We start from the raw sequence: 20,739 nt of genomic DNA on the forward strand, positions 1-20,739 counted from the left end.
TTGGCGAGATGCGAGGAAGTGAGCGTCAGACGAGAGGGTGCAGGCTGATGAGAGGCGGCGGGCGGCGGTGGCGCCGCGTGGATGCCGGCTGCAAGGCGAGGCGCGCGCGACGGCTGCCTGGCGAGCCAGCGCACCTCCTTCGAAGGCTGAGGATGGCACTCACGCACCGGCAGCGAGGCAGATGCGGCGAGGAAGGCGTGGCGAGGCGCACGGCCTCTGCCGATGGCGGGCGGTGCGCGAAAGCGGGCGACGTGCGGGCGGTGGAGTGACAAGCGTGGGGTCCGTCTGCGCAGCGCGCGCATGTCGCGAAGAAATGCGCCGGCAGCGCGCGCCGATCCGACCGGCCCGACGCCCACAAAGCACACCTGGCACCCGCGCCGAGCTGCTCCCTCCTTCCTGCCCACCACATGGCCGCCGCTCCCTCGCTCGACCACGCCGTGCGCGACCTCGTCGGCTACGGCGCCGCGCCGCCGCACGCGCGCTGGCCGCACGGCGCGCGCCTCGCCCTCAGCTTCGTCGTCAACTACGAGGAGGGCGCCGAGCACACGCTGCTCAACGGCGACGCCGGCCCGGAGCGCTTCCTCACCGAGGGCGGCGCCACGGCCGCGGCGAGCAGCGGCATGCGCAGCCTCGGCGTCGAGAGCGGCTACGCGTACGGCGCACAGCGCGGCTTCTGGCGCATCCTGCACCTCTTCCACACGCACGCCGTGCCCTTCACCAGCTGGGCCGTGGGCCGCGCCGTCGAGCTCAACCCGCACGTCGTGCCGGCCATGGAGGCGGCGCGCGGCGAGGTCGCGTGCCACTCGCAGCGCTGGATCGACTACGCCGCCATGCCCGAGGCCGAGGAGCGGCAGCACGTCGCACAGGCGCTCGACGCCCTCGCCGCCGCCTCGCCGTCGGGCCGCGTGCCGCGCGGCTGGTACACGGGGCGCCAGTCGCTGCAGACGCGGCGCATCGTGTATGAAGAGTACCGCCGCCGCGGCCTGCTCGCCACGCTATACGACAGCGATGCCTACGACGAGGACCTGCCGTACTGGGTCCCCTGCCCTTCGCCGGAGCCGGGCCCGCCGCTGCTCGTCGTGCCCTACACGCTCGACTGCAACGACATGAAGTTCGCCCAGGCGCCCGGCTTCGTCACGGCGGGCCAGATGTACGAGTATCTCGTCGACGCCTTCGACACGCTCTACGCAGAGGGAGAGGAGGGAAGCCCGAAGATGATGACGGTGGGCCTGCACTGCCGCGTCATCGGCCGGCCAGGACGCTTTCCCGCGCTGCGACGCTTCGTGGAGTACGTCAAGCAGAAGGAGCAGGTGTGGATCGCCACGCGGGAGGAGATCGCAGAGCATTGGAGACGCGAGCATCCGCCAAAAGAGGGGCAGTGGCATGAAGTCTAAGAGATGCATGAAGGAAAGAGCCGGCGAGCAAGACATGTCGCGGGCAAGAGCCACAAAGGAGGAGGAAGAGGCGGGAAGCGGTGCAGGTGACCAGCAGTCGCCAAGTCGCGCTCTAGGCCCGTCAAAAAGGGGCGCTTCTGCCACGCATGGAAGGGCCGAGTCAATTGTATTTCTAGCCATTGCTTGATGATGGATTCGTGGGTGACATGGGAAGGCGAGTGGAGCTCCACGCGGCACGAAGACGAGATAGAGCGAGAAGAGTTGCGGAGCGAGGCAGAGGTGCGCAGAGGCATCAAGCGTCGGCAGCAGCGAGGCGCTTTGCCGCCGGAGCCTCCTCCGGTGCGCCGCCGTTGGCCGCCTCGACGGCCGCCGGACTCTCCTTGCGCTTCTTCTGCGCCGCTGCCGTCGAGGTACCGAGGGCTTCCTCCTTGATGCGCACCACTGGATTCGCAGCGTGCACGGCGCCGCCGGCCAGCTGCGGCGTGCCGGCGCGCGAGCCTGCTTGACTCTCCGTCTCGCTGGCGCCGTCGGGCGGCGTGCCGCTGCGTGTCACTGCGGTCGAGAGGGCCTTTGCCGAGTAGCGACACGTGCCGTGGTAGTACTGCAGAGAGCACGACTGCGTGAGCACAAGCAAGAAGCAACCGCGAGCAATGCAAAACTCACAGTGCCATCGACGTGCACCGCATCGCGCCAGATCCACTCCTCCTCGTCCTCGCTCCACTCGCTCTTGAAGAGCTCCTTGCAGATGGGACACGGCCGTGCCGCAGCGTCCGGGTCGTCCGTCGGCGCAACGACGAAGCTGGCAGCTGCCGCCTTGAGCTCGGCCTCCTGAGCCGGCGTCAGGGCGCCAGGCCGTTCGGCGCCCTCGCGCTGCGCCGGCGGTGCATCGTCGAAGCCTCCGCGGATCCAGTGCTAGTGAAAGACCGGTCAGCGCCAGAATTGCGATGCATGCGCATCACACGACTCACCGAGAGCTTGCTGAACCAGCTGCGGCTCTGTCCGCGCGCGGCGCTGTCCTTGGCTCGGCGATTCTGGCGGAAGTGCCAGTCGAGGTGCTCGTCCATGCTGCGCTGTCCTCGCGGGCCAGGCGGGTAGCGATTGGCGCACTGGCGACACTGCTGCGGCAGATGCTTGTGCAGCACGAGCTCGAGCGCGCCGACCGGCGGCTCGCGCTGCAGGTCGGCAGAGGTGAACTTGATGTCGAGCGAGAGAATCGCGGCGGCGTAGTCGGCGTCTTGCTCGACCTTTGGCGATGCGGCAGCGCCGCCCAGGGCGGGATTTGAGAGCAGACCGGCCTGCATGAGACTCTTGATCAGATCGCTGGCGGCGTTGGGCGCCGGCGCAGCAGTGGCGTGCGCTGCCGGCGGCGTGTTGAGCGGACCCAGCTTGCCCAGACTCGCCAGCGTCTGCGAGAGGCCAGCCGGAATGGCCGGCACCGCAGCTGCCTGCTGCTGTTGCGCAGCGAAGCGCTCGGCTCGCGGGCCAGTTGGAGGCGTTGCCCCTCGTGTGCCCGCGGCGCTCATCTCGCCGCCGAGCGCGCCGAGCTGCGCCACGATCTGTGCCACCTCCGCCGGCGTGAGAGGCGTCGTCTGCAGCACGTCGCGCAGCTGCTTGAGCGCACTCATGCGCGTCGCCGAGTAGGCTGTCGGATTGCGGTACTGGTCCTGCGTGCCCAGACTGAGCAGGCGGTTGATCTGCTCGACGGCGCGCGCCTTTTCCGCTTCCAGAGCCGCATCGCCTGCGGGCACGGGCGCAGCGGCGTTGACGCCCGGCTGCGGAGAACGACCGCCACTGGGAGGCGCCATGGGCGAGTTGCCGCCCCAGCCGTGCGCGGGAGAGAGATAGCCATTGGGCGAGGCCACATGGTGCGGCGAGATGCCCTGGGCAGCAGCGACGGCCCGCGCAGCAGGCAGAGGCGCGCCGACGCCCTGGCTGCCAAAGAGGCTCCGCTCGATGCTCCACTGCGCCTGCTCGCCGAAGAGCGGCCTTCGCCCCGGCCCGGCCTCGCGCCACGTGCCAAGCAGCTCCTCCATGCGCACCTTGACGCCCTGCTCCACCACGCGGTACGTCTCGAGGAAGAGGGCGGGAATGCGTTCGGCCCAGAGCGACGTGTACGGCTCGCCGATGTTCTTGGAGATCGAGTCTAGCAGATACAGCGCCGGCAGGCGGTATGCAGGCAGCGTCTAGAGTACAGGCAATGGGTCACACACACACACAACAGAAGGGGACAGAGAGGGTCAAGCCTTGCATCAGCAATTGTCACTCGGGATCGCGTCGCTCTGCCTCACCTGCGAGATGTGTTCGTCGACGCACTGCGCCACGACGTTGCCCATGGCGCCGATGTTTTCGTGCGCGATGATGGTGAGGTTGGTGATGATGGGCTTGGAGTTGAAGGTGAGCGTGGCGAGCTGGCTGTGGAAGTAGGCGGCGAAGGCATCGGGCGAGGACAGGTGCGCCGGCGGCGCGGGCGCAGCCGGTGCCAGCGCCGGCGGGCCGTGGGCATAGTACGGCTGCTGCGGAGGAGCGGGCTGCCCGTACATCGGCTGAGCAGGAGCGGGCGCACCGTAGTAGCCTGGCATCGGCGGCGCCGCGCCGTACTGCGGCGCCGGCGCGTGTGCGTTGTAGGGCGCTCCGTACATGGCGAGAGAAGGAAAGGTGCTTAGGGGGTGCGGGGGGCTACAGCAGACACAGCAGGCACAGGCGAGGACAACGCGCGCGCGTCACGGCCCCAAGGAAGCTGGCGGCGGCTGACTCTTCTTCTGGTGTGCGCGTGCGCGATGGTGCTCACAAGGCCCGAGCGCCGACGATGAGAGGGCGACCAGAGCCGCAGGTGCTTCCTTCTTTCTCCTCTCTTCTCTTCGCAGGGCCAAGTGCTATTGCAAGCCAAGCCAGACGCGCGCGACAGAATGGTGTGCAGCGCAGCAGCAGCAGGCGGCGCTGACGCGGCAGACTCGTAGCTAAGCGAGGCACTCCGAGCGACGCCCGACGTGAGATGCTGCACTGCAGGCTAGGCCGAGCGATGCGCAGAGCGAGCGAGACAGGCAGGGCGCAGCGAGTTCGCGTGTGTGTTGTCGACTTGCGGCGCGATGCGGATGATGATGGAGCGGAGGCAAGAGGCGCAAGCAGCACCGCGGTGCGATGAGCTGCGCGCTGGAAACACGGGCGGCGCGCCACGCGTCACCGGCGGCGGGCGGCGGCCGCGGCGGCGCCGCTGCTGGTGCTGTGCCTGTGCTGACCTCGGCCGGCGGCCTCGCGCGCGGCGGTGCGCTCGCCAGCGGCCGCTGGCGCCGGCTCGCAGCAGCAGCAGCGGGCTTCATCGCAAGAGATGCCGCGACGGTCAAGCGTCAGAGCAGGGGCACAAGCCACTCCCAGCACACAGCAGATGATGCAGCTGCGGCTCGAGCAGCAGCCCAAAGGAGCGTGTCTCGAGAGTGCAGCGTGGCACAATTGTATGCAGAGAGGCCCGCCGGCTGCTGCAGCGCTGGTCAACTCGCCGCTGGATAGTCAGCACCACCTGGCCCAGCAGCGCCAGCAGCGGCGCGGAGCGAGCCTCTACGATTGCCGAGCGGCCCCGCTGCTGCCAGCTGAATTGTGCCCTGCTGACCGCGTGTCGTACGGCGAGGCACGGCTCAAGCGGCGAACACGGCCGGCAGCAGGATGGACGAATGGCGGTGGTCGAGTTGCTCGGCGACGGAGCGCTGCAAGGAGTCGCACGCGTGGAGGGACAGAGCTGGCGAGAGCTGCCGGACGCCGTGCACGTGACGCGCGCCGGCCGCAGCCGCAGTGGCTGGCGGCGGCGCTGGGCGCGGGAAGCAGCAGCAGCAGGCGCCACGCCCGCTGCGCCGCCGCCGCGCGCCAGGCCGTCTTCGCCGCGCGCGCATCTCCGTCAGCCTACCATCTCCCCTACCCCACCCTCCTCAAGAGTGAGTATGCCGCCCTCGCCGCACACACAGCGCACGCTCCTCGCACCTCGACTGCGCGGACACCGCAGGCGCTCCAGCTGCTGCGAGCTGCGGCCATGGCCCAGGCACCGCCTTGGCGCGGCAATGGAGAGCGTGGCCGGGCACCAGCGAGACGGGCGCAGGCAGCGACAGCACTCGCCGGTGCAGCGATCGCTCTTCTGTGCTCGTCGCGCAACAGATCATCCCCGATCTCAGCGTGCTGCGCTGCCGCCTCGCCGAGGAAGAAGGATGCGTGGCAGGGCTGGGCAGCAGGAGGGACGGGCGGCGGCAGGCCGGCGAGCTGCGCCCCAGCTGCAGTAGCATGTCCAAATGCCCGCATCACAAACGGTATGCTGACCCTGTCACCCTTGCGCTTTCCGCGTTGCAGCTTCACCATGCTGCAGCTCTACAAGGACCTGGACCTCGAGATCCCCGAGGGCGTCACGGTCGAGCTGCACGCTCGCCAGGCCACCGTCAAGGGCCCGCGCGGCGAGCTGACCAAGGTGAGTGGGGTGGGCGAGCAGCGAGAGACGAGACAGCTCGGGGCACGAGAGCGGCGAAAGAGGGCACAGCGGCGGAGAGAGCGAGCATACGCTGGGGCCAGGCGGGACAGCGGTGAAGGACTGGAAGCGTAGCGGCGGAGACGGGCGAGAGCCATGCGTTGTAACAGGACTGGAGAGGCTGCCGGGAGGGGCATGTCAGCGCAGCGCATGGCCGAAGCTGTCCATGCGGAGCGCCGCCTCTGCCCTGCTAGGACCGATGTCGCACAGAGCAGGAGCTCACGCGCGACGCGCCCATCGCAGAACGTCAAGCACATGAACATGGACATCCGGCACATCAAGTCGCCCAAGGGCGAGAAGCTGAAGTTCATCGTGTGGCACGGCGGCCGCAAGCACGTGGCCTGCCTGCGCACGGCCAAGGCTGTGTTCGCCAACATGATCAAGGGCGTGACTGTGGGCTTCCAGGTGAGTAGCGTGTGCGCGAGAGGCGGGGCAGGGCAGACGGAGCAGCGCGACGAGAGGACCAGCGGGGCAGCGCGCTGATGCAGCACGCTACGGCCTGCAGTACAAGATGCGCGCCGTGTACGCGCATTTCCCCATCAACATCATCATCGGCCCCGACGGCAAGAGCGCCGAGATCCGCAACTTCCTCGGCGAGAAGCGGGTGCGCCACGTCACCATGGGCGAGGGCGTGACGATCCGGGAGGACACGGCGCAGAAGGACCAGGTCATCTGCGAGGGCAACGACATTGAGCTCGTGTCGCAGTCGGCAGCGCTGCTCCACGGCCAGTGCCTCGTCAAGGACAAGGACATCCGCAAGTTCCTCGACGGCATCTACTGTGCGGCCAAGGGCTCCATTGTGCAGCAGGAGATCTAAGAGTGGAGGCGGCAATGCAGACGTCCATCTCTTCTCTGTTTCTCTCGAGCGCTCTCACTTCAGTCACGCCCCACACACCTCACACTGTCATGTACCATACGGCGCCGCGTCGCTCACATACTCTTAAAATGTGACGCAGCGTTCCGGCCACACGAAGCGAGGGTGCACGAGGGGTGCGGACTGGAGAGCGAGAGGGGCGCAAGTGTGCTTCGAGAGGATGCGGCGCCCAGCGAGGGGCTTCGTGGTCTCGGGCCGGCTTGAGAGGCGCTACCGAGGTGCTCTTCGGTGCTCGCTGCAGGCAGCGTGCTCGTTTGCGGGTCTCGTCACCCGTGTCCTCGGCATGCTGAAACATGCGCCTCGCCGCGCAGCCGTCCTGACGCTCTGCATGTCACCAGCACTGCTCCGCCGAGGCGCCCGCGAAGCGCCAAGTGCAGGCCACGAGCTTGGATGCTTCGAGTACGACGACAGAGCGCTTCGCGCTCCAGAGGCGGCTCCTGCTCCTCGTCCGCACTCCACACAAGAGGCAGCGCCGCCGGTGGGCCATCACACGACAGCAGAAACGGACTGTAGATGCAGCATGTGTGGTTTTGTGGCTCCGAGGCCGAGAGGGAATGGTAGTAGTACAGAGCCGGTGCGGATTGCACGCGGCACGACGGGACAGAGCGAGCGGGAGACGGGCGTGGAGAGGGAGAGGATGAGTTCAAGCCGTCTGTGCTTGCGTCAGGAACTTGGTGAGCTCTGCGGGATGAGTGTCAAGTCAGCGAGGGCTCCTCCTCACGTTGCACGTCCCGAGCGAGGCCTGGCAGGAAGAGCAAACTCACGGTCCAATTGCAGGTCCTCGCGGATCACAGTCGCCTTGACCTCGTTGTCCGGGTTGGCGGGCACCTGCACCGAGCCGTCTGCCAGCTTCCAGCCCGCTTGTTGCTCGATGTACGACGCCAGCTCCTTGCCTGCAAGCCACACATAGACGCACGCGCTGCCGTCAGTACACCGCAAGTGCGAGATGGCGGCACTGTGGCCCTGCCGCGACTCACCGGAAAGGTTCAGGTACGAGCCCAGCCGCTCCTCGCTGATCGCGCGGAACGCACCCTTGACGCTCTGCAGCGCCACGCTGCGCACTGCATCGTCAAAGCTGGCAACATTGGCGACGGCCTCTCTGACATCCTCGAACTCGGCGCTCGCGAGCGTGGACCAGAAGGCGCGGAAGCGGGCGCCGTGCAGCAGTGCGCTGAGCTGAGCCAGACGCACGATGAGCGGATCGGCGAGGTGGCCGGCGGAGGGCTGCGTCGAGGTGGAGGGGGCAGTGGCATCGGCGGGCGTCGGGTCGGCGCCCTCCTCGACCTCGGCGGGCGCGGGCAGGACAGCGACGGGCGCCTCGCCGAGAAGGGCGAGACAGAGGGAGAAGTCCGGGTACGGCGCGGCAGTCAGGGCCTTGAGAAGCACAGAGATGGCGACGCCATAGTCAAAGTCGCCGGCGTTGAACTGGAAGCTGCGCGTGGCCGGGTAGACGATGGTCAGCGCGGCTCAGCGGGCGTTGCGACGTGAGGAGGAGGGCAGGTCCGGCACAGAGGCGGACTGATCTCAGATAGAGCTAATTCTAGTTGTCTTCGCACTGCGGCCAAGGCTTCACTCTCGGTTGCTCCGCTCGACAATTTGGGTATAAGGTTACGCATCCCCGATCAGTCCGCTCCGTCTCTCTGTGCCGCCCATGCCTCCTCGCTCTGCACACCTCTGCCGCACTCACAGCTTGAGAATGGCCAAGTTGGCAAGACAGTCGTACGCGCCCGAGTCGAGCTGCTGCTGCAGGTACTCGACGAGCACGGCGAGGTTCTGCGGGTTGTACCGGTCCACGCCGGAGATGAGCTCCTCGATGTGCGCCGGGCGCGAGGCGGGCGACGTCTGGGAGGAGCAACGACGGGGCATGAGCGAGGCGCAAGAGGGACGGCTCGGGCAAGGCAACGCGCCAATGCACGGCAGAGCAGCCATACGCACCCACTGAGACGCGGAGGCAGAGGCGGTGTCGGTCGTCATGGCTGGACGTGCGGGACAGGAGAGGGAGAGCGTGGTCGACGTCGAGAAGGCCGCGGCGGGCGCGCTTGGCGAGGCGACGGCGGCGCTTGTGCGCGGTGAGAAGATCCTGGCCCAGCCGCCGCGCGCGCCTCGAGCCACGTGGCTTTGAGCGCGTCGGCCGGGCGCGCCAGGCCAGACACCGAGCCGCGCCGAGCTGCGCCTGCTCGCCGAGAAGCTCACACGGCGGCTTCGCTCCGCCTCTCCCACCACCACATCTCGCTATCCGCCATGTCTACCACCGGCGACGACGTCTCGCTCGCGGGCCACGACGAGGAGCAGATCCGGCTCATGGAGGAGCGCTGCATCGTGCTCGACCACGACGACCGCTACCTCCGCGACGGCAGCAAGAAGGAGTGCCACCTCATGTCCAACATCAACGACGGCCTCCTGCACCGCGCCTTCTCCGTCTTTCTCTTCGACCCCGACAGCGGCAAGCTGCTGCTGCAGCGCCGCGCAAAGGAGAAGATCACCTTCCCCGACATGTGGACGAACACGTGCTGCAGCCACCCGCTGGCGGTGCGGGCGGAGCTGGAGGAGCAGGAGCAGATCGGTGAGTGTGGGCGAGGCCATGCGCGCAGCTGGCGCGGCTGGGCGTAAGCCGAGACGGACGCACCAAGTGAAGAGAAGGGACTGGACGCATGCGCTCGACTGGCTCTCTTGCCTGGGGAAAGAGGCCGGCAAGCTAGAGCCACGACAGGAGCTGCCGTTGCCTTGGACCCTCGCTGCAACCTCTATCTTCCTTCTAGACAGGCCCCCTGTCATGCCCTGACCACCTCCTCTCGCTCTCGCGTGCCGCCCTGCTCTCGTCCCGCACCTCTGACCACACGTTTTCTCCCAGGCGTGCGTCGCGCAGCGCAGCGCAAGCTGGAGCACGAGCTCGGCATCCCCACCTCCCAAGTCTCGCTCGATGCCTTCCAGTACCTCACGCGCATCCACTATCTTGCGCCGAGCGATGGCATGTGGGGCGAGCATGAGAGTGAGTCGCGCCTCATGAAGAGCAAGACAGTGGCAGCACGGCAGCTGGCTGACGCGATGAATCTGCGTGCCAGTCGACTACATTCTCTTCCTCACTGTGCCCGTCACGCTGGCGCCGAGTGAGAACGAGGTGTGCGACACCAAGTGGGTGACGCCCTCCGAGCTCAAGGCGCTGATGGAGGAGCTGGACCGTGAGTTGATGGCGCGCTTGCCGTTCGCGTGATCGATCTGTAGAAGCTGAACCCGATTCGGTGTGGCCGCCAGCGGAGGCATTCACGCCCTGGTTCAAGCTCATCGCCGCGCGCTTCCTCTTCCCGTGGTGGCAGCAACTGCTGGACCGCCGCGAGGGCGGCAAGGGCAAGGTGGATGCTCTGTCGCTCAAGGATCTGCGGGACGACGAGATCCACCGGATGCTCTAGATGTGCGCGACCGCAAGAGTCACAACAGGAATATACCCCCGCCAATGCCGGCCAGTTGCTACACATCACGCGTGAGGAGGGACGGTGCAAGATGATGCGTTGCAAAGTACGATGACAGCAAGGACACGGTGACATATGGAAGCCAGGGAAACGATGTGGGCCGGCCTCTGCTCAAGGCCGGTACGAGAGCGTCGGGTAGACGTGTGCAGAGTCGCGCGAGGCCTGCGTGGGCACAAAGAGGTCGGCCTGCTCCACCTCGACCTCCTGCGTCTGGCGCACCTCGACGCCGTTGCTGCGCGTGTGGTGGTGCGAGGGCAGCGGCGGCGTGAGGCCCTGCTCGACGTCGTCGTCGTACTGCGCCTTGTCGGTGCTGTTCAGCCGACCCATGAGCGGCAGCTTGCCGATGGACGAGGCGCGCGAACGACTGTCGATGGCATTGCCGCGAGATGCGACGTTGCCGGCGTATGCAGGCGCCGAAGAGGCATGTGCGGTGCTTGCGCGTCCGAAGCCCATCTCGCTGGTGGTGCCGACGCCACGGTTGGAACGGAAGAAGTTGCCAAACTTCTCGACGTTTCCGGAGCCGCTGAGCTCGGAGAGCGAGATGCCGTTGGGCTGAGGGGCAGCGGCCTCCGCCAGGTAGACGTAGAGGCGCGTGGCTGCCATGACGGAGATGGAGCTGGACGGGATGGCGCCGATGAGAGACATGGTCGGCGAGAGACGCAGGCCGGTGAGGACGGCGACGGCGACGTTGGGCAGGAGCACGAGGACAAAGTAGATTAACCCCTGGCCGACGAGGATCTCGCCGATGCGGCTGGTGCCCATGCGGATCGTGCCGACGAGGGTGAGGACGAAGACGAGGGCGTCGACAAAGACGGTGACGAGGTACTTGGCCATGTAGTGCGTCTCCACGTGGGTGAAGACACAGGCGCCGGTGTTGTACGGGGCAGCTGCGGCGGTAGACCAGGCGGCCCCGACGTCGGCGACGCCGGCCATCCAGGTGGCCGTCATGCCCGCCAGTGCAACGCCCAGCACGACCTGCACCACCTTGCGCTCCGTGTCTTGGTACACGCAGACGGTACGCACCGCAAGGACTGAAGGGACGCCGTCAGCCATGGCCAGTGACGACGGTGCAGTGCCTGCTACTCACGCGAAGAGCAGAGCACGGCAATGATGCCCATGAAGGCCTCGATGGCGTACATCATGCCCTGGCAGGGCACCTCCGTCTTGGCGTACAGCAGCGTCACGTTGAGGAAGAAGTACGCCAGCCAGCTGAGCTTGGCGCCGAAGTAGACGAGCTGCGGCCAGCGCCGCCGCCGCTTGCCGGCGAGGATGCCGTAGTCGAAGCGCGCAAAGGAGAGGAGGTCGACCAGCACGGCACCGGCGGAGAGCCAGCCGATGAACTTGGCCATCTCAAAGACCCACTGAGAGGAGCTGGTCAGTGGGCTGCAGAGGTGTGAAGGGCCAGGCGACGCACGAGGAGCTGCGCCGTCGTCTGCCAGTAGGCAGGGTCGAGATTGGGCGCCATGGTGCAGGTGGCTCGCGGGAGAGAGAGGTGGGAGGTGGTGGTGGGATGGAAGGTGCGTGGGATCCGGCGTCGGGACGGACGAACGTGCTCTTATACACCAGCGGCCGGTGGCTTCCGGCTGCGTTCGGAGGGGCGAGGGCGGGTGATCATGCATGGTGCTGAACTGATGGGCGGAGCGGGGCCGGAGGCGGAGGCGAGAGGCGGCCCTCCGCTCCGTCGTGCCGCCTGCTGCAATAGGCGCATGCATCCCTCTCCTCGCACTCGTCCTTGCTCAGCAGCGCCCAGTCGAGTCGCCGGCGGCGGCGGCGGCGGCGGCGGCCCAGGCAACTCGCCGCATCCTGCGGCGCCTCTGCGGCTGCGGCTGCTTCTTGCGGCGGCCCTGCGCATAGCGTGTGCTCGTCCAACGGTCGCTACCGCAGCGTGGTGCGGCTGGGGCTGCATGCTGGGCGCTGGCCGCACGCCGGGTGCGGCAGCCGCCCTGCGCCAAGAGCAGCGCTGCAGACGCAGGGGCCGAGCCTCTGCAAGACGGCATGAGGGGGGAGAGGGCATGCCCGGCGAATCAAGTGAAGAGGGCTCGCTCACTCCGCCAGCTCGCGCTGATCATGCGCGGAGGGGGCAGACGAGGAGCGCCGGATGGCGTCTGCTCCGAGCCCCGGCGGGCAACGTCCGCAAGCGGCAGCCTCGCGCTGCAGCTGTTGCAGAGCGGCAGCTGCAGGTCTCGCGCGATGCGCTTCTTCGGGCCGCGCGCTCCAACGCAGCGGCATCAGGCGCAGCGCGGCGCTGCAGCTGCAGCAGACCCACGGGCGGAGTCCGACACGCGCGCGTATGCGGCCCCGCCGCTCAACTTCGACCGGCGCGCCCAATGCCTCTCCTCGTCGTCGCCGTCGTCGTCTCGTTCGCCGCCACGCCCGCACGCAGAGCGGATCCGTATGGACCCCAGGGAGATTTGGGCCGAGGCTTCGCACGTGCCCGCGCCGGAGCTGAGAATGCCCATGCCGATCGCGGCGGCGCCCGAGCGCCCCGTCGGATCCGCGGCGGCGATGGGCATGGCCGAGCAAAGGTGATAGAAGCGCTGTGCTCCGCACGACGAGGGAAAAAGGTAAGGGCGACGAGCTCGGCGAAGCAGCGTGCAGCGATGGCGCGATCGCATTCGTTCCCTCTGACGACGGTGCTGCGGGTTCTCAGAGCCGACGCCGCCGAGGGGCCAGTCTGAGATGGCAGTCAGCATGCAGACTGCAGCGCACAGCCCGGCTGGGGAATGCGACCCTCATCATCACCTCGCTCCGTCTGCTGCTGCACGCCGTTGACTCTGACTTGGTGTGAGAGCGAGCTCTGCGGTTCCGCCTTGCACAGGGCGTCCGGCTTGCGCGAAGGCGATGCCGTTGACGCTTGAGCGTTGGCTTGGTCGCCGCAGCGGCAGCAGCCGCAGGTGACATCGTCGCAGCGTGAGACCGATGGAGCTTCATGCTGCGGCACCCTCAATTGCTGCTCTGTGCGATTGTGAGTGCCAGCTCGCCGCGACAGAGCGCCTCGCAACCTCAGTCGCAGGTGCAGGCAAAAGCGACCAGCGCTCCCTGCATGATCAACGGATGCCAGAGCCAGCGCAGGGACGCAGGAAAGGGAGCAGCTTCCATGTCAGGCACGCCTTCTTAGCGTGCGCCTGCGAGGCAGCGTCGCGCTGCACGCCCGCCACTTCCGCTCTCAGGACCCACAGGACGCTCACAGCCCTTGCTGTGAGTCGTCCTTGCCCGTCGCAAGTCAGAGTGTGCTGGAGCAAGTGCAGTCCTCAATGACGAATGAGAGAGGACAGGCTGGCTCGGCGAAGCAGCTGGTGACCTTTGAGCGTGCCGCAGCGAGCGGACGAGAGGGACGCTCGCAGCCCGCGCGTCTTCGCTCACCAGCTCGCCATCGCTCCGGCGTACACGGTTCGTCGCATTTTGCTTTCGCACCATCTGTGCAGGCCCATGGCGCTGGTCAGCCGGCGGCAGCGGGGCTTGCGCGAGAGGTCTGAGCTGGCTCTGCCGCGGCATCGCGAGCGCAGGCGGGCCAAGGCGCCGCACACCGCATGCGTCCACGGCCATCGCGCCGCCGCGCGCGCGCCTGGCGCGCAGAGCCTCCCTGTCTTTGTGCATGCTGCCTCGTTGCGCCTCTCGCGCCGTCGGCTGTGCGCGGCGTGCCCGTGTCGCGGAGTGCGACGCATCCCAGGACGCTGCAAATGCTCCTGCACCCCTCGCCGTCGCCGTGTCTCATCCGTCTCCAGCGGCATAGCGTTTGACGGCCGCGGCGGCAGCGTGCAGCAGCATCCTGCGGGCTGCTGTGGCGGGCCGGCATCTCGAAAGGCGAAGGCTGCGTGGCTGACTGGTCACGCGCAGACGAGTTGCCGCGCCGCAGCCGTCGGATGGACGGAAGCGATGGCGACGAGACGGAGGCACGTGCGCCTCTGCGAGACGGAGGAATGAGAGAGGTGCATCGGAGCATTTGGAGGCAGCGCCGAGCGCCGGCAGGAGAGGCGGCTCCGTGTGGGCAGAGCATGGCCATGTGCGAGGCGACGGCGAGCTGAGCGACGCTGTGAATGGATGATGCAAGCGCAACATGCGAGAACAACGGGCTCGTGCGTGACAGCCTCACATCGTCAGCGTCCGCATGCCTGACGTCCAGCATGTTGAAGCACCCCACTTGCAGGGGACCGACACGCCTCTCGAGGGCCCTTGAGCCGCAAGCGAAGACGTCTTCGAGAGTCCGTCGTGCTCATGATCACGCGAAAGGCACCGCTCGAGCGCGAGGGCGAGAGGAGAACATCATACTTTATCAGGAAGCACGTCTCGGTAGACGCAGGGAGAGGAGAAAGGCGAAGGCACAGGTACATGCAAGCGAGACAGCGGCCGGCGCGTGTTTGCTGGTGCAGCTGTTTGGTTTGGGGTATCGAGAGCGAGAGGAGGAGGCGATGCGTCGAGCGAAGCTTTTGGAGCGATGAGGGGGACGAGTAGGGCGAGCGCGCGTGGCGATGGCGGTATAGAGTAGGACGCAACGGGGGCGAGGCGAGACCGAAGGCAGAGCGAGCGAGCGAAGATGAAAGGGCGTGATGCGACGTCGAGGGAGAGGCTTGCTTGCTCAAAGGTAAGCGAGCCCGCCACCGTCGCTGCTTGCGCTGCTGATCGGCCTCTCCCTCTCCCTCTCTTCCCTCGCGCCGTAGCCGTGCTGCTGCGGCTGCCACGGCTGGCTCTGCGCGCCGGGCGCGTGCAGCGTGTTCTGCGACGGCAGGCCGAAGTAGCCGCCCTGGCCGCCCTGCTGCTGCGAGCGCGGCGGCGGCGTCGGGAAGCCCTGCTGCTGCTGCTGTTGCTGGGCATGCGGGTAGGGCGCGCCGATGAGGACTTCGCTCTCGATGCGCCGAGGCACGATGCCGCCGGGCGCGAGGTGCTGTTGAGCGTTTGCCGGTGGACGACTCGCGTATCCCGTTCCTGCCGGTGGTGTCGTTGCAGCGGCAGCCGACGGGGCAGCGCCGCGCTGCTCCATCTCCAGCATGCGTCGCGCCACATCGTCGCGCTCGTACAGCTGGCTGATGTGCGTGTACGGATCGTGGATGCTCGTCTTTGCCGCGCGCGTCTGCGCATCCGTCGCCGGCGAGCGTGGCGTGGGCTGTTCCTCGGCAAGCCGGGCGGCCTCGCGCTCGCGCTCCAGCGTGCGCTCAAGCACGTTGAACTGACTGGCTCGCGCGCCGCGCGTCGCAGGAGGCGAAGAGGACGCGGGAGGAGGGAAGAGCTGGTCGTCCGGCACCACGCGAGCCTGAGCCGGCGGTGGCAGGATGCCACCGTTCGCAGACGACAGCGTGCCGAATGCCGCGTCGCCACTTGAAGGGCTGCGGCGATGCATGTTGCTGTGCGTCGAAGGATACGCTGCTGTAGCGAAGTACGACGACTGCGACGCCTGCACGAGGGAGGCGCCATCGTCGTTCGCGCTGCGCATTTCGCGACGAGAACCACCCGAGCTCGAAGAGCCGACGCCAAGGGCGCCGAACAGCTTCGAGGCAGGACGGCTGCGACGCACGCCAGCGACTGGCGCGCCGTCGATCTCGTACCGCCATGGCGTCTGGTACTGATCGCCAAACGGTCCCTGCTCGGCATTGGCGCGGCGTCGTCGCCAGTAGAGCACGCCGGCGACGAGTGCGCCAATGACAAGAAGTGCGCCCACAATGCCGCCAGCAATGGCGCCGCCGTTGGAGCCGCCCTTGCTCGCTTGCGCATCTCCATCCAGCGCATCAGCCGTGCCCGTCGCCGTGCTCGTCGCATGATGCGTGGCGCCCGCGCCCGTCTTGTGTGCACGCGACGTCGTCATGCCGCCCGTACGCGCCGCTGCGATCGTCGAAGTGGCGGCGTTCAGCGCGCCCTGCGTCAACCCAGCATTGTTCGGCGAGCAAGAGCTGCGCGAGCCAGCGCCGACAGTGTACTTGAGACCCACGCCGCCCGTGCCGCTCTTGCCCTGGTCGGTGAGCACCATCGTGAAGCGCGTGCCGCGCGGGAAAGAGACCTGCCAGTCGAAGCGCGTGTCCTTTGCGCTGGCAATGTACGTGGACGGCACGCCTTCCTCTGGCACGAACGTGACGCTGACGGGCGCGACAATGCCGTTGTTTGCGCGGTCCGTCTGCCAGCGGATAGGCCAGGCGCCGCATTCGTTCGGTCCGGCGTCGGGACCGAACCAGACAAAGTCGAGCGACTCGGTCGCGCGCGCACAGCTGCCTCCTCCGCGCACTGGGAGGAACTTGGAGGAGCCAGAGACGGCGCCACTGGCGTCGGCAATGGCCACGATGACCTCACCATCATTGCCGTCGCCGTAGTTGGGTACGTCCCAGTCGTACGACCACGCCGCACCGCTGCTGTACGAGGCGGGCAGCGAGACGGTGGTGGGCACGTGGTTGAGCGGCAAGATCGTCACAGTCCACGGCGCGCGGCCGCCCGTCGTGTCCCACGAGATCTTGGTCGACGAGCCTGCGGATGAGGCGTGAGCAAAAAGCAGCGCAGGGCGCACAGCATCGTGCGCGGCAAGGCGGCCGAGCAGGTCGTGCTTTGACGTCCACGAGCCCTCTTCCTCGCTACGCAGCTGACGCTTACTCACAAGTCCGCACATCTCCCACGTTCACCTCGAGCGGCGCGGCCTGCGCCGAAGCCGCAAGCGCAGCAACGAGCGCCACGAGGGCGGCAGCGAGGCCAGAGCGCTGCATAGTCGCTGGCAGTGGCTGGCGGTTGGTGCGCAGCGAGCAGGAGCGCAGTGCCGGCTGGGCTCTGAGCAGTGGAGCTGCTGCGAGAGAGGCGCCCGATGTGCAGGCGAAACGCGAATAGGTGAGAGGGAGAAAGGTAAGGAGCGTGTAGAGCGTGTGGCGTTGGTGGTGCGATGTCGGCGCGCCAAGAGCGGCGAGACGAGAGGCGAGAGGCGCGTGCGCGAGATGCAGCGAGAGGCGGTGAGGCGCGCAGCAGAGCAGCGCAGGAGAGACGAACGTGACGGAGCGAGGTCGAAGGCGCAAGTGAGTGTGTGTGTGTTGTCCGTCAGAGAGTGTGAGATGGAAGCAGGGCAGACGTAGTGAGGGACAGATGGAGGTGAGAGAGAAGAGCTGGCGCTGCTATCGCAGGCCGCCTGTACCGCTGCTGTTCGCCTCGCTTCATGCTTTGTCCCCCCCTCTCGCGCGTTCAGTCTTAGTGCAGAAGAGCAGTCGCTGCGCGCGTGCATGCCTTAGCGTGACAGCCTCTCCAGCCCGCCCTCGCCACCAGGCAGCACAGCAGACACCGCAGCAGCATCCGCAGCGAGAGCCGCACCCCCGAATCCTCTCCCTCGGGTCGCAAGGCGGACGGTGCCGCCGGCCTGCCTCCGCGCGCTGCGTGGCGCCTGCGCTGTTGTGTGTTGCGCGGCTCAAGGCGCGCCGCCAGTCAACGCGCTCGCGCCTCGAGCCCCTCCGGCGCGCCCCTCTGCCCTCGTGCCTTCGGCCGAGACGCCTGCTTGCTGCCCCTCGCGCTTCGAGAACGCGGCCTCCTCGCACGCTCCGCCTTCCCGCGCCGTGAGCTTGAAACATCCGCCCTCTTCTCTCCGCCCGTCGGTTTGCAGATCTCTCGACTCTCGAGCGATGGATGATCTGCAGCTGCGCTCTGTCCCCTCCGAGCGGCCGTCTCTGAGGCGGCTCTCTCTCGAGCAGCCGAGCGCTGAACAAGGCAAGTCTCCCACCCGTGGCTGCACCTCTTAGCGCGCTGCCCATGCACGTCGTGCAGCTGGCGCGCAGCGACAGAGGGTTCCATGCATGTGCGGCATACGGGCACTCGTCGGGGGCAGTCTCACAGGCAGCCGCTCAGCACCTCACTGTCAGCTTCAGCGTTGAGGGCGACGCAGGCTGCCGCCGCCGGCTGAGGAGCAGCAGGCAGAGGAGACTCGGCCCCGAGGAGAGGCAGCGTCGCACGGAGGAGGCGAGCGACGCGCGCAGACCAAGGCCGACCAAGGACGCGACGCGCTCGCGTTGCCCAACGCCTCACGCCGCACGCCGCGGCTCCTGCGCTGTGCTCGGATCGCTCGGCGGTGCAGCCTGCACCTCGAGAGAGAAGAAGAGAAGGACTAATCGGTCGCGAGAGAAGCGTCTGAACATGTGAGACTCGAGTCTGCGCATGCGATGAAGGTGCGGAACGAGGGTCAAGGCGCGCCGGCCTGGGCGCACGCTGCTCACGTGACAACGCGGCTGCCGGCTGAGCCTGCTCGCCGAGGCCGGGCTGCGGGGCCGCCTCCGCGGTGGCCTCTCCGCCCGCCAAGACGGCGCGGGGAAGCGCGCAGCGAGTTGGCCGCTCCCGATGCCGCGTCTGCCGGCGCCGCAAGGGGCGGTAATGCCGACGTCGCTGATGAGCTCAGGCACGGGCGACGACTGGATAGGCGGCCACATCTTCTGCCTCTCCACCACCACCACATCTCGCTTTGCCCGCCATGCTGCGTCAACTGCCGCGTCTCCTGCCCCGCCTCGCGCGGCCCACTCCGCTCGCCGCCCGCACATTCACCTCCTACTCAGCCCCTCTCGCCGGCCTGACGCCCGACCAGGCCGAGCTGCGCGAGGCCGTCGCAGACTGGGCGCAGTCCGTCGTCGCGCCCCTCGCGGCGCAGATTGACCGGGAGAACAAGGCGCCGATGGATCTGTGGACCAAGCTCGGCGACATGGGCCTGCACGGCATTACTGTCCCGGAGGACGAGGGCGGGCTGGGCAAGGGCTACTTTGAGCATTGTGTGGTGATGGAGGGTGAGTCTGAGCGGTGGCGGCGATGCAGAGTAGTGGCTAGCTGCGCTGCAGCCGCAGCATGGCGCTGCGCGAGATCATGGCCAGCAGCGAGAGGTGCCTCACTGACGCTTTGCCCCCTTTGCTTGTGCTCTCATCTCAGAGATCTCGCGCGCCTCGGCCTCCGTCGGCCTCTCGTACGGCGCGCACTCCAATCTCTGCATCAACCAGATCGCACGGCACGGCACCAAGGCGCAGAAGGCCAAGTATCTGCCCGAGCTGCTTGCGGGCACCAAGGTGGGCTCGCTGGCCATGTCGGAGCCGGGCGCCGGCAGCGATGTCGTGTCGATGCGCACGACGGCGAAGAAGAATGATTCGGGCGACTGGGTGCTGAATGGCGGCAAGTTCTGGTGCGTCGCCTCTCTCCTTCTGCCCTCTCGTCGTTGCTGCGCTGACCCGGCTTGCAGGATCACCAACGGGCCCATCTCCTCGACCTTTGTCATCTACGCCAAGACGGACCCGAACGCGGGGCCGCGAGGCATCACGGCCTTCATAGTCGACCGCGACACGCCCGGCTTCACGACGGCGCAGAAGCTCGACAAGGTGGGCATGCGCGGCAGCGAGACGTGTGAACTCGTGTTTGAGGATGTCGTGGTGCCTGGTGAGTCGGGCGCGCGTAGGCCCAGCGAGGCGAGAAGGCCCATAGAGTGGGAGAGAGGGAGTGCTGACAAGGTGCGGTGCAGGCGACAACGTGCTGGGAACGGTCAACAAGGGCGTCAATGTGCTCATGTCCGGTCTGGATCTCGAGCGTCTCGTCCTGTCCGGTGGGCCATTGGGGTGAGTCTCCCTTATCGCGCCTCTTTGGCCTCCTTGCGCCGGGGCAGTGGAACTGACCAGCAATGCTTGCTCGCTCGACAGACTGATGCAGGCAGCATGCGACTACGCCATCAAGTACACGCACGAGCGGGAACAGTTCGGCCAGAAGGTGGCAGAGTTCCAGCTCATGCAGGGCAAGATTGCCGGTGCGTCCTTGGCCCCTCCGCGCTCCATTAGCTGCCGCGATGCTGACGCGGGGGCCACCGAGCAGACATGTACACGAACATGTCGGCTGCCCGGGCATACGTGTACGCGGTGGGACGCGCGTGTGATGCGGGCCAGATCAGCCGGAGAGTGAGTAGCGGCACTGACCAGGCGGCGCAACGGCGGAGGAGATTTCGTCCAGGGCAGAAGGGGTTGCATCGATAGGGACCTCTGTTCGCTGATGCTTTGAATGAGAAAGAGGTGAGAGGACTGACGTTCATCGCGCCCACAGGACTGCGCCGGCGCCATTCTTCTCTCCTCGGACGCAGCCGTGGAGGTGACCACCGAGGTACGTCGTCCCATCCTCCTGCTCCCACTCTTTCTCGCGTTGACCTCTTTTGCTCGCAGGCGATGCAATCTCTCGGCGGCAACGGCTACATCAACGAGTATCCCGTCGGGCGCTACCTGCGCGACGCACGCCTGTATACCGTCGGCGCCGGCACGCAGGAGATTCGCCGCTTCCTGATCGCGAGGGAGTTCAACAACGGTGAGCTTGCGCGAACAACGCAGAGAGAAGTGAGAGCCGGCAGAAAGCTCATGCTGAAACCGCGCCTCGACAGAGTTCAAGTAAAGCGCTCTGGTGCAATCTTGCGCGCAATCACAGAGGCGCAGCAGGTAGACTGCTCTCTCAACTCTGCCCGCGCTTCATGCCCCACCATGTACAGCCACTCAGTGCTTGCTGCCCGCTCGCGACTTCGAACACACGTCACTGTGCCATCGCCACGCT

The 20,739-nt window shown here is 67.3% G+C and overlaps 9 protein-coding genes across 9 annotated transcripts; 4 read left to right on the forward strand and 5 right to left on the reverse strand.

Annotated features, from left to right (window-relative positions):
• The first annotated feature begins 362 nt into the window (after window positions 1-362).
• FA09DRAFT_327425 (glycoside hydrolase/deacetylase) lies at window positions 363-1,580 on the forward strand. Its single transcript, XM_025741396.1, has one exon. The coding sequence runs from the start codon at window positions 408-410 to the stop codon at window positions 1,392-1,394; it is 987 nt and encodes a 328-aa protein (XP_025600975.1). The 5' UTR covers window positions 363-407; the 3' UTR covers window positions 1,395-1,580.
• Window positions 1,531-4,503, reverse strand: FA09DRAFT_327426 (hypothetical protein). Its single transcript, XM_025741397.1, has 4 exons — window positions 3,683-4,503; window positions 2,363-3,577; window positions 2,058-2,306; window positions 1,531-1,995 (listed from the first exon to the last, which is right to left on the reverse strand). Exons 1-4 carry the CDS (start codon window positions 4,031-4,033, stop codon window positions 1,687-1,689), a joined length of 2,124 nt encoding a protein of 707 aa, XP_025600976.1. The 5' UTR covers window positions 4,034-4,503; the 3' UTR covers window positions 1,531-1,686.
• An 805-nt stretch (window positions 4,504-5,308) lies between these two features.
• FA09DRAFT_314339 (ribosomal protein L6) lies at window positions 5,309-6,712 on the forward strand (the record flags this gene model as incomplete). Its single annotated transcript, XM_025740759.1, has 4 exons — window positions 5,309-5,317; window positions 5,724-5,838; window positions 6,139-6,300; window positions 6,401-6,712. Exons 2-4 carry the CDS (start codon window positions 5,731-5,733, stop codon window positions 6,710-6,712), a joined length of 582 nt encoding a protein of 193 aa, XP_025600977.1. The 5' UTR covers window positions 5,309-5,317; window positions 5,724-5,730.
• A 568-nt stretch (window positions 6,713-7,280) lies between these two features.
• On the reverse strand, window positions 7,281-8,822 carry FA09DRAFT_303788 (ARM repeat-containing protein). The gene is made up of 5 exons (XM_025740450.1): window positions 8,705-8,822; window positions 8,457-8,611; window positions 7,747-8,201; window positions 7,534-7,662; window positions 7,281-7,450 (listed from the first exon to the last, which is right to left on the reverse strand). Exons 1-5 carry the CDS (start codon window positions 8,741-8,743, stop codon window positions 7,413-7,415), a joined length of 816 nt encoding a protein of 271 aa, XP_025600978.1. The 5' UTR covers window positions 8,744-8,822; the 3' UTR covers window positions 7,281-7,412.
• Window positions 8,823-8,969: 147 nt separating this feature from the next.
• Window positions 8,970-10,299, forward strand: FA09DRAFT_327429 (isopentenyl diphosphate isomerase). The gene is made up of 4 exons (XM_025741398.1): window positions 8,970-9,332; window positions 9,621-9,758; window positions 9,832-9,948; window positions 10,022-10,299. The coding sequence occupies exons 1-4, from the start codon at window positions 9,011-9,013 to the stop codon at window positions 10,174-10,176; spliced, it is 732 nt and encodes a 243-aa protein (XP_025600979.1). The 5' UTR covers window positions 8,970-9,010; the 3' UTR covers window positions 10,177-10,299.
• Window positions 10,300-10,347: 48 nt separating this feature from the next.
• On the reverse strand, window positions 10,348-11,585 carry FA09DRAFT_293020 (hypothetical protein; the record flags this gene model as incomplete). Its single annotated transcript, XM_025740035.1, has 2 exons — window positions 10,348-11,267; window positions 11,324-11,585. The coding sequence occupies 2 exons, from the start codon at window positions 11,583-11,585 to the stop codon at window positions 10,348-10,350; spliced, it is 1,182 nt and encodes a 393-aa protein (XP_025600980.1).
• A 1,901-nt stretch (window positions 11,586-13,486) lies between these two features.
• On the reverse strand, window positions 13,487-14,462 carry FA09DRAFT_110524 (hypothetical protein). Its single transcript, XM_025738994.1, has one exon. It carries the CDS (start codon window positions 14,360-14,362, stop codon window positions 13,676-13,678), a length of 687 nt encoding a protein of 228 aa, XP_025600981.1. The 5' UTR covers window positions 14,363-14,462; the 3' UTR covers window positions 13,487-13,675.
• Window positions 14,463-14,485: 23 nt separating this feature from the next.
• FA09DRAFT_344864 (hypothetical protein) lies at window positions 14,486-17,289 on the reverse strand. The gene is made up of 2 exons (XM_025744661.1): window positions 16,811-17,289; window positions 14,486-16,683 (listed from the first exon to the last, which is right to left on the reverse strand). The coding sequence occupies exons 1-2, from the start codon at window positions 16,914-16,916 to the stop codon at window positions 14,813-14,815; spliced, it is 1,977 nt and encodes a 658-aa protein (XP_025600982.1). The 5' UTR covers window positions 16,917-17,289; the 3' UTR covers window positions 14,486-14,812.
• Window positions 17,290-18,633: 1,344 nt separating this feature from the next.
• Window positions 18,634-20,532, forward strand: FA09DRAFT_344865 (putative isovaleryl-CoA dehydrogenase; the record flags this gene model as incomplete). Its single annotated transcript, XM_025744662.1, has 9 exons — window positions 18,634-18,956; window positions 19,096-19,342; window positions 19,400-19,593; window positions 19,676-19,769; window positions 19,851-19,954; window positions 20,020-20,102; window positions 20,245-20,301; window positions 20,361-20,488; window positions 20,523-20,532. The coding sequence occupies exons 1-9, from the start codon at window positions 18,650-18,652 to the stop codon at window positions 20,530-20,532; spliced, it is 1,224 nt and encodes a 407-aa protein (XP_025600983.1). The 5' UTR covers window positions 18,634-18,649.
• Window positions 20,533-20,739: the final 207 nt, after the last annotated feature.

Source organism: Tilletiopsis washingtonensis (genome assembly GCF_003144115.1).
Source record: "Tilletiopsis washingtonensis strain MCA 4186 unplaced genomic scaffold FA09scaffold_2, whole genome shotgun sequence".
Lineage (NCBI taxonomy): Eukaryota > Fungi > Basidiomycota > Exobasidiomycetes > Entylomatales > Tilletiopsis > Tilletiopsis washingtonensis.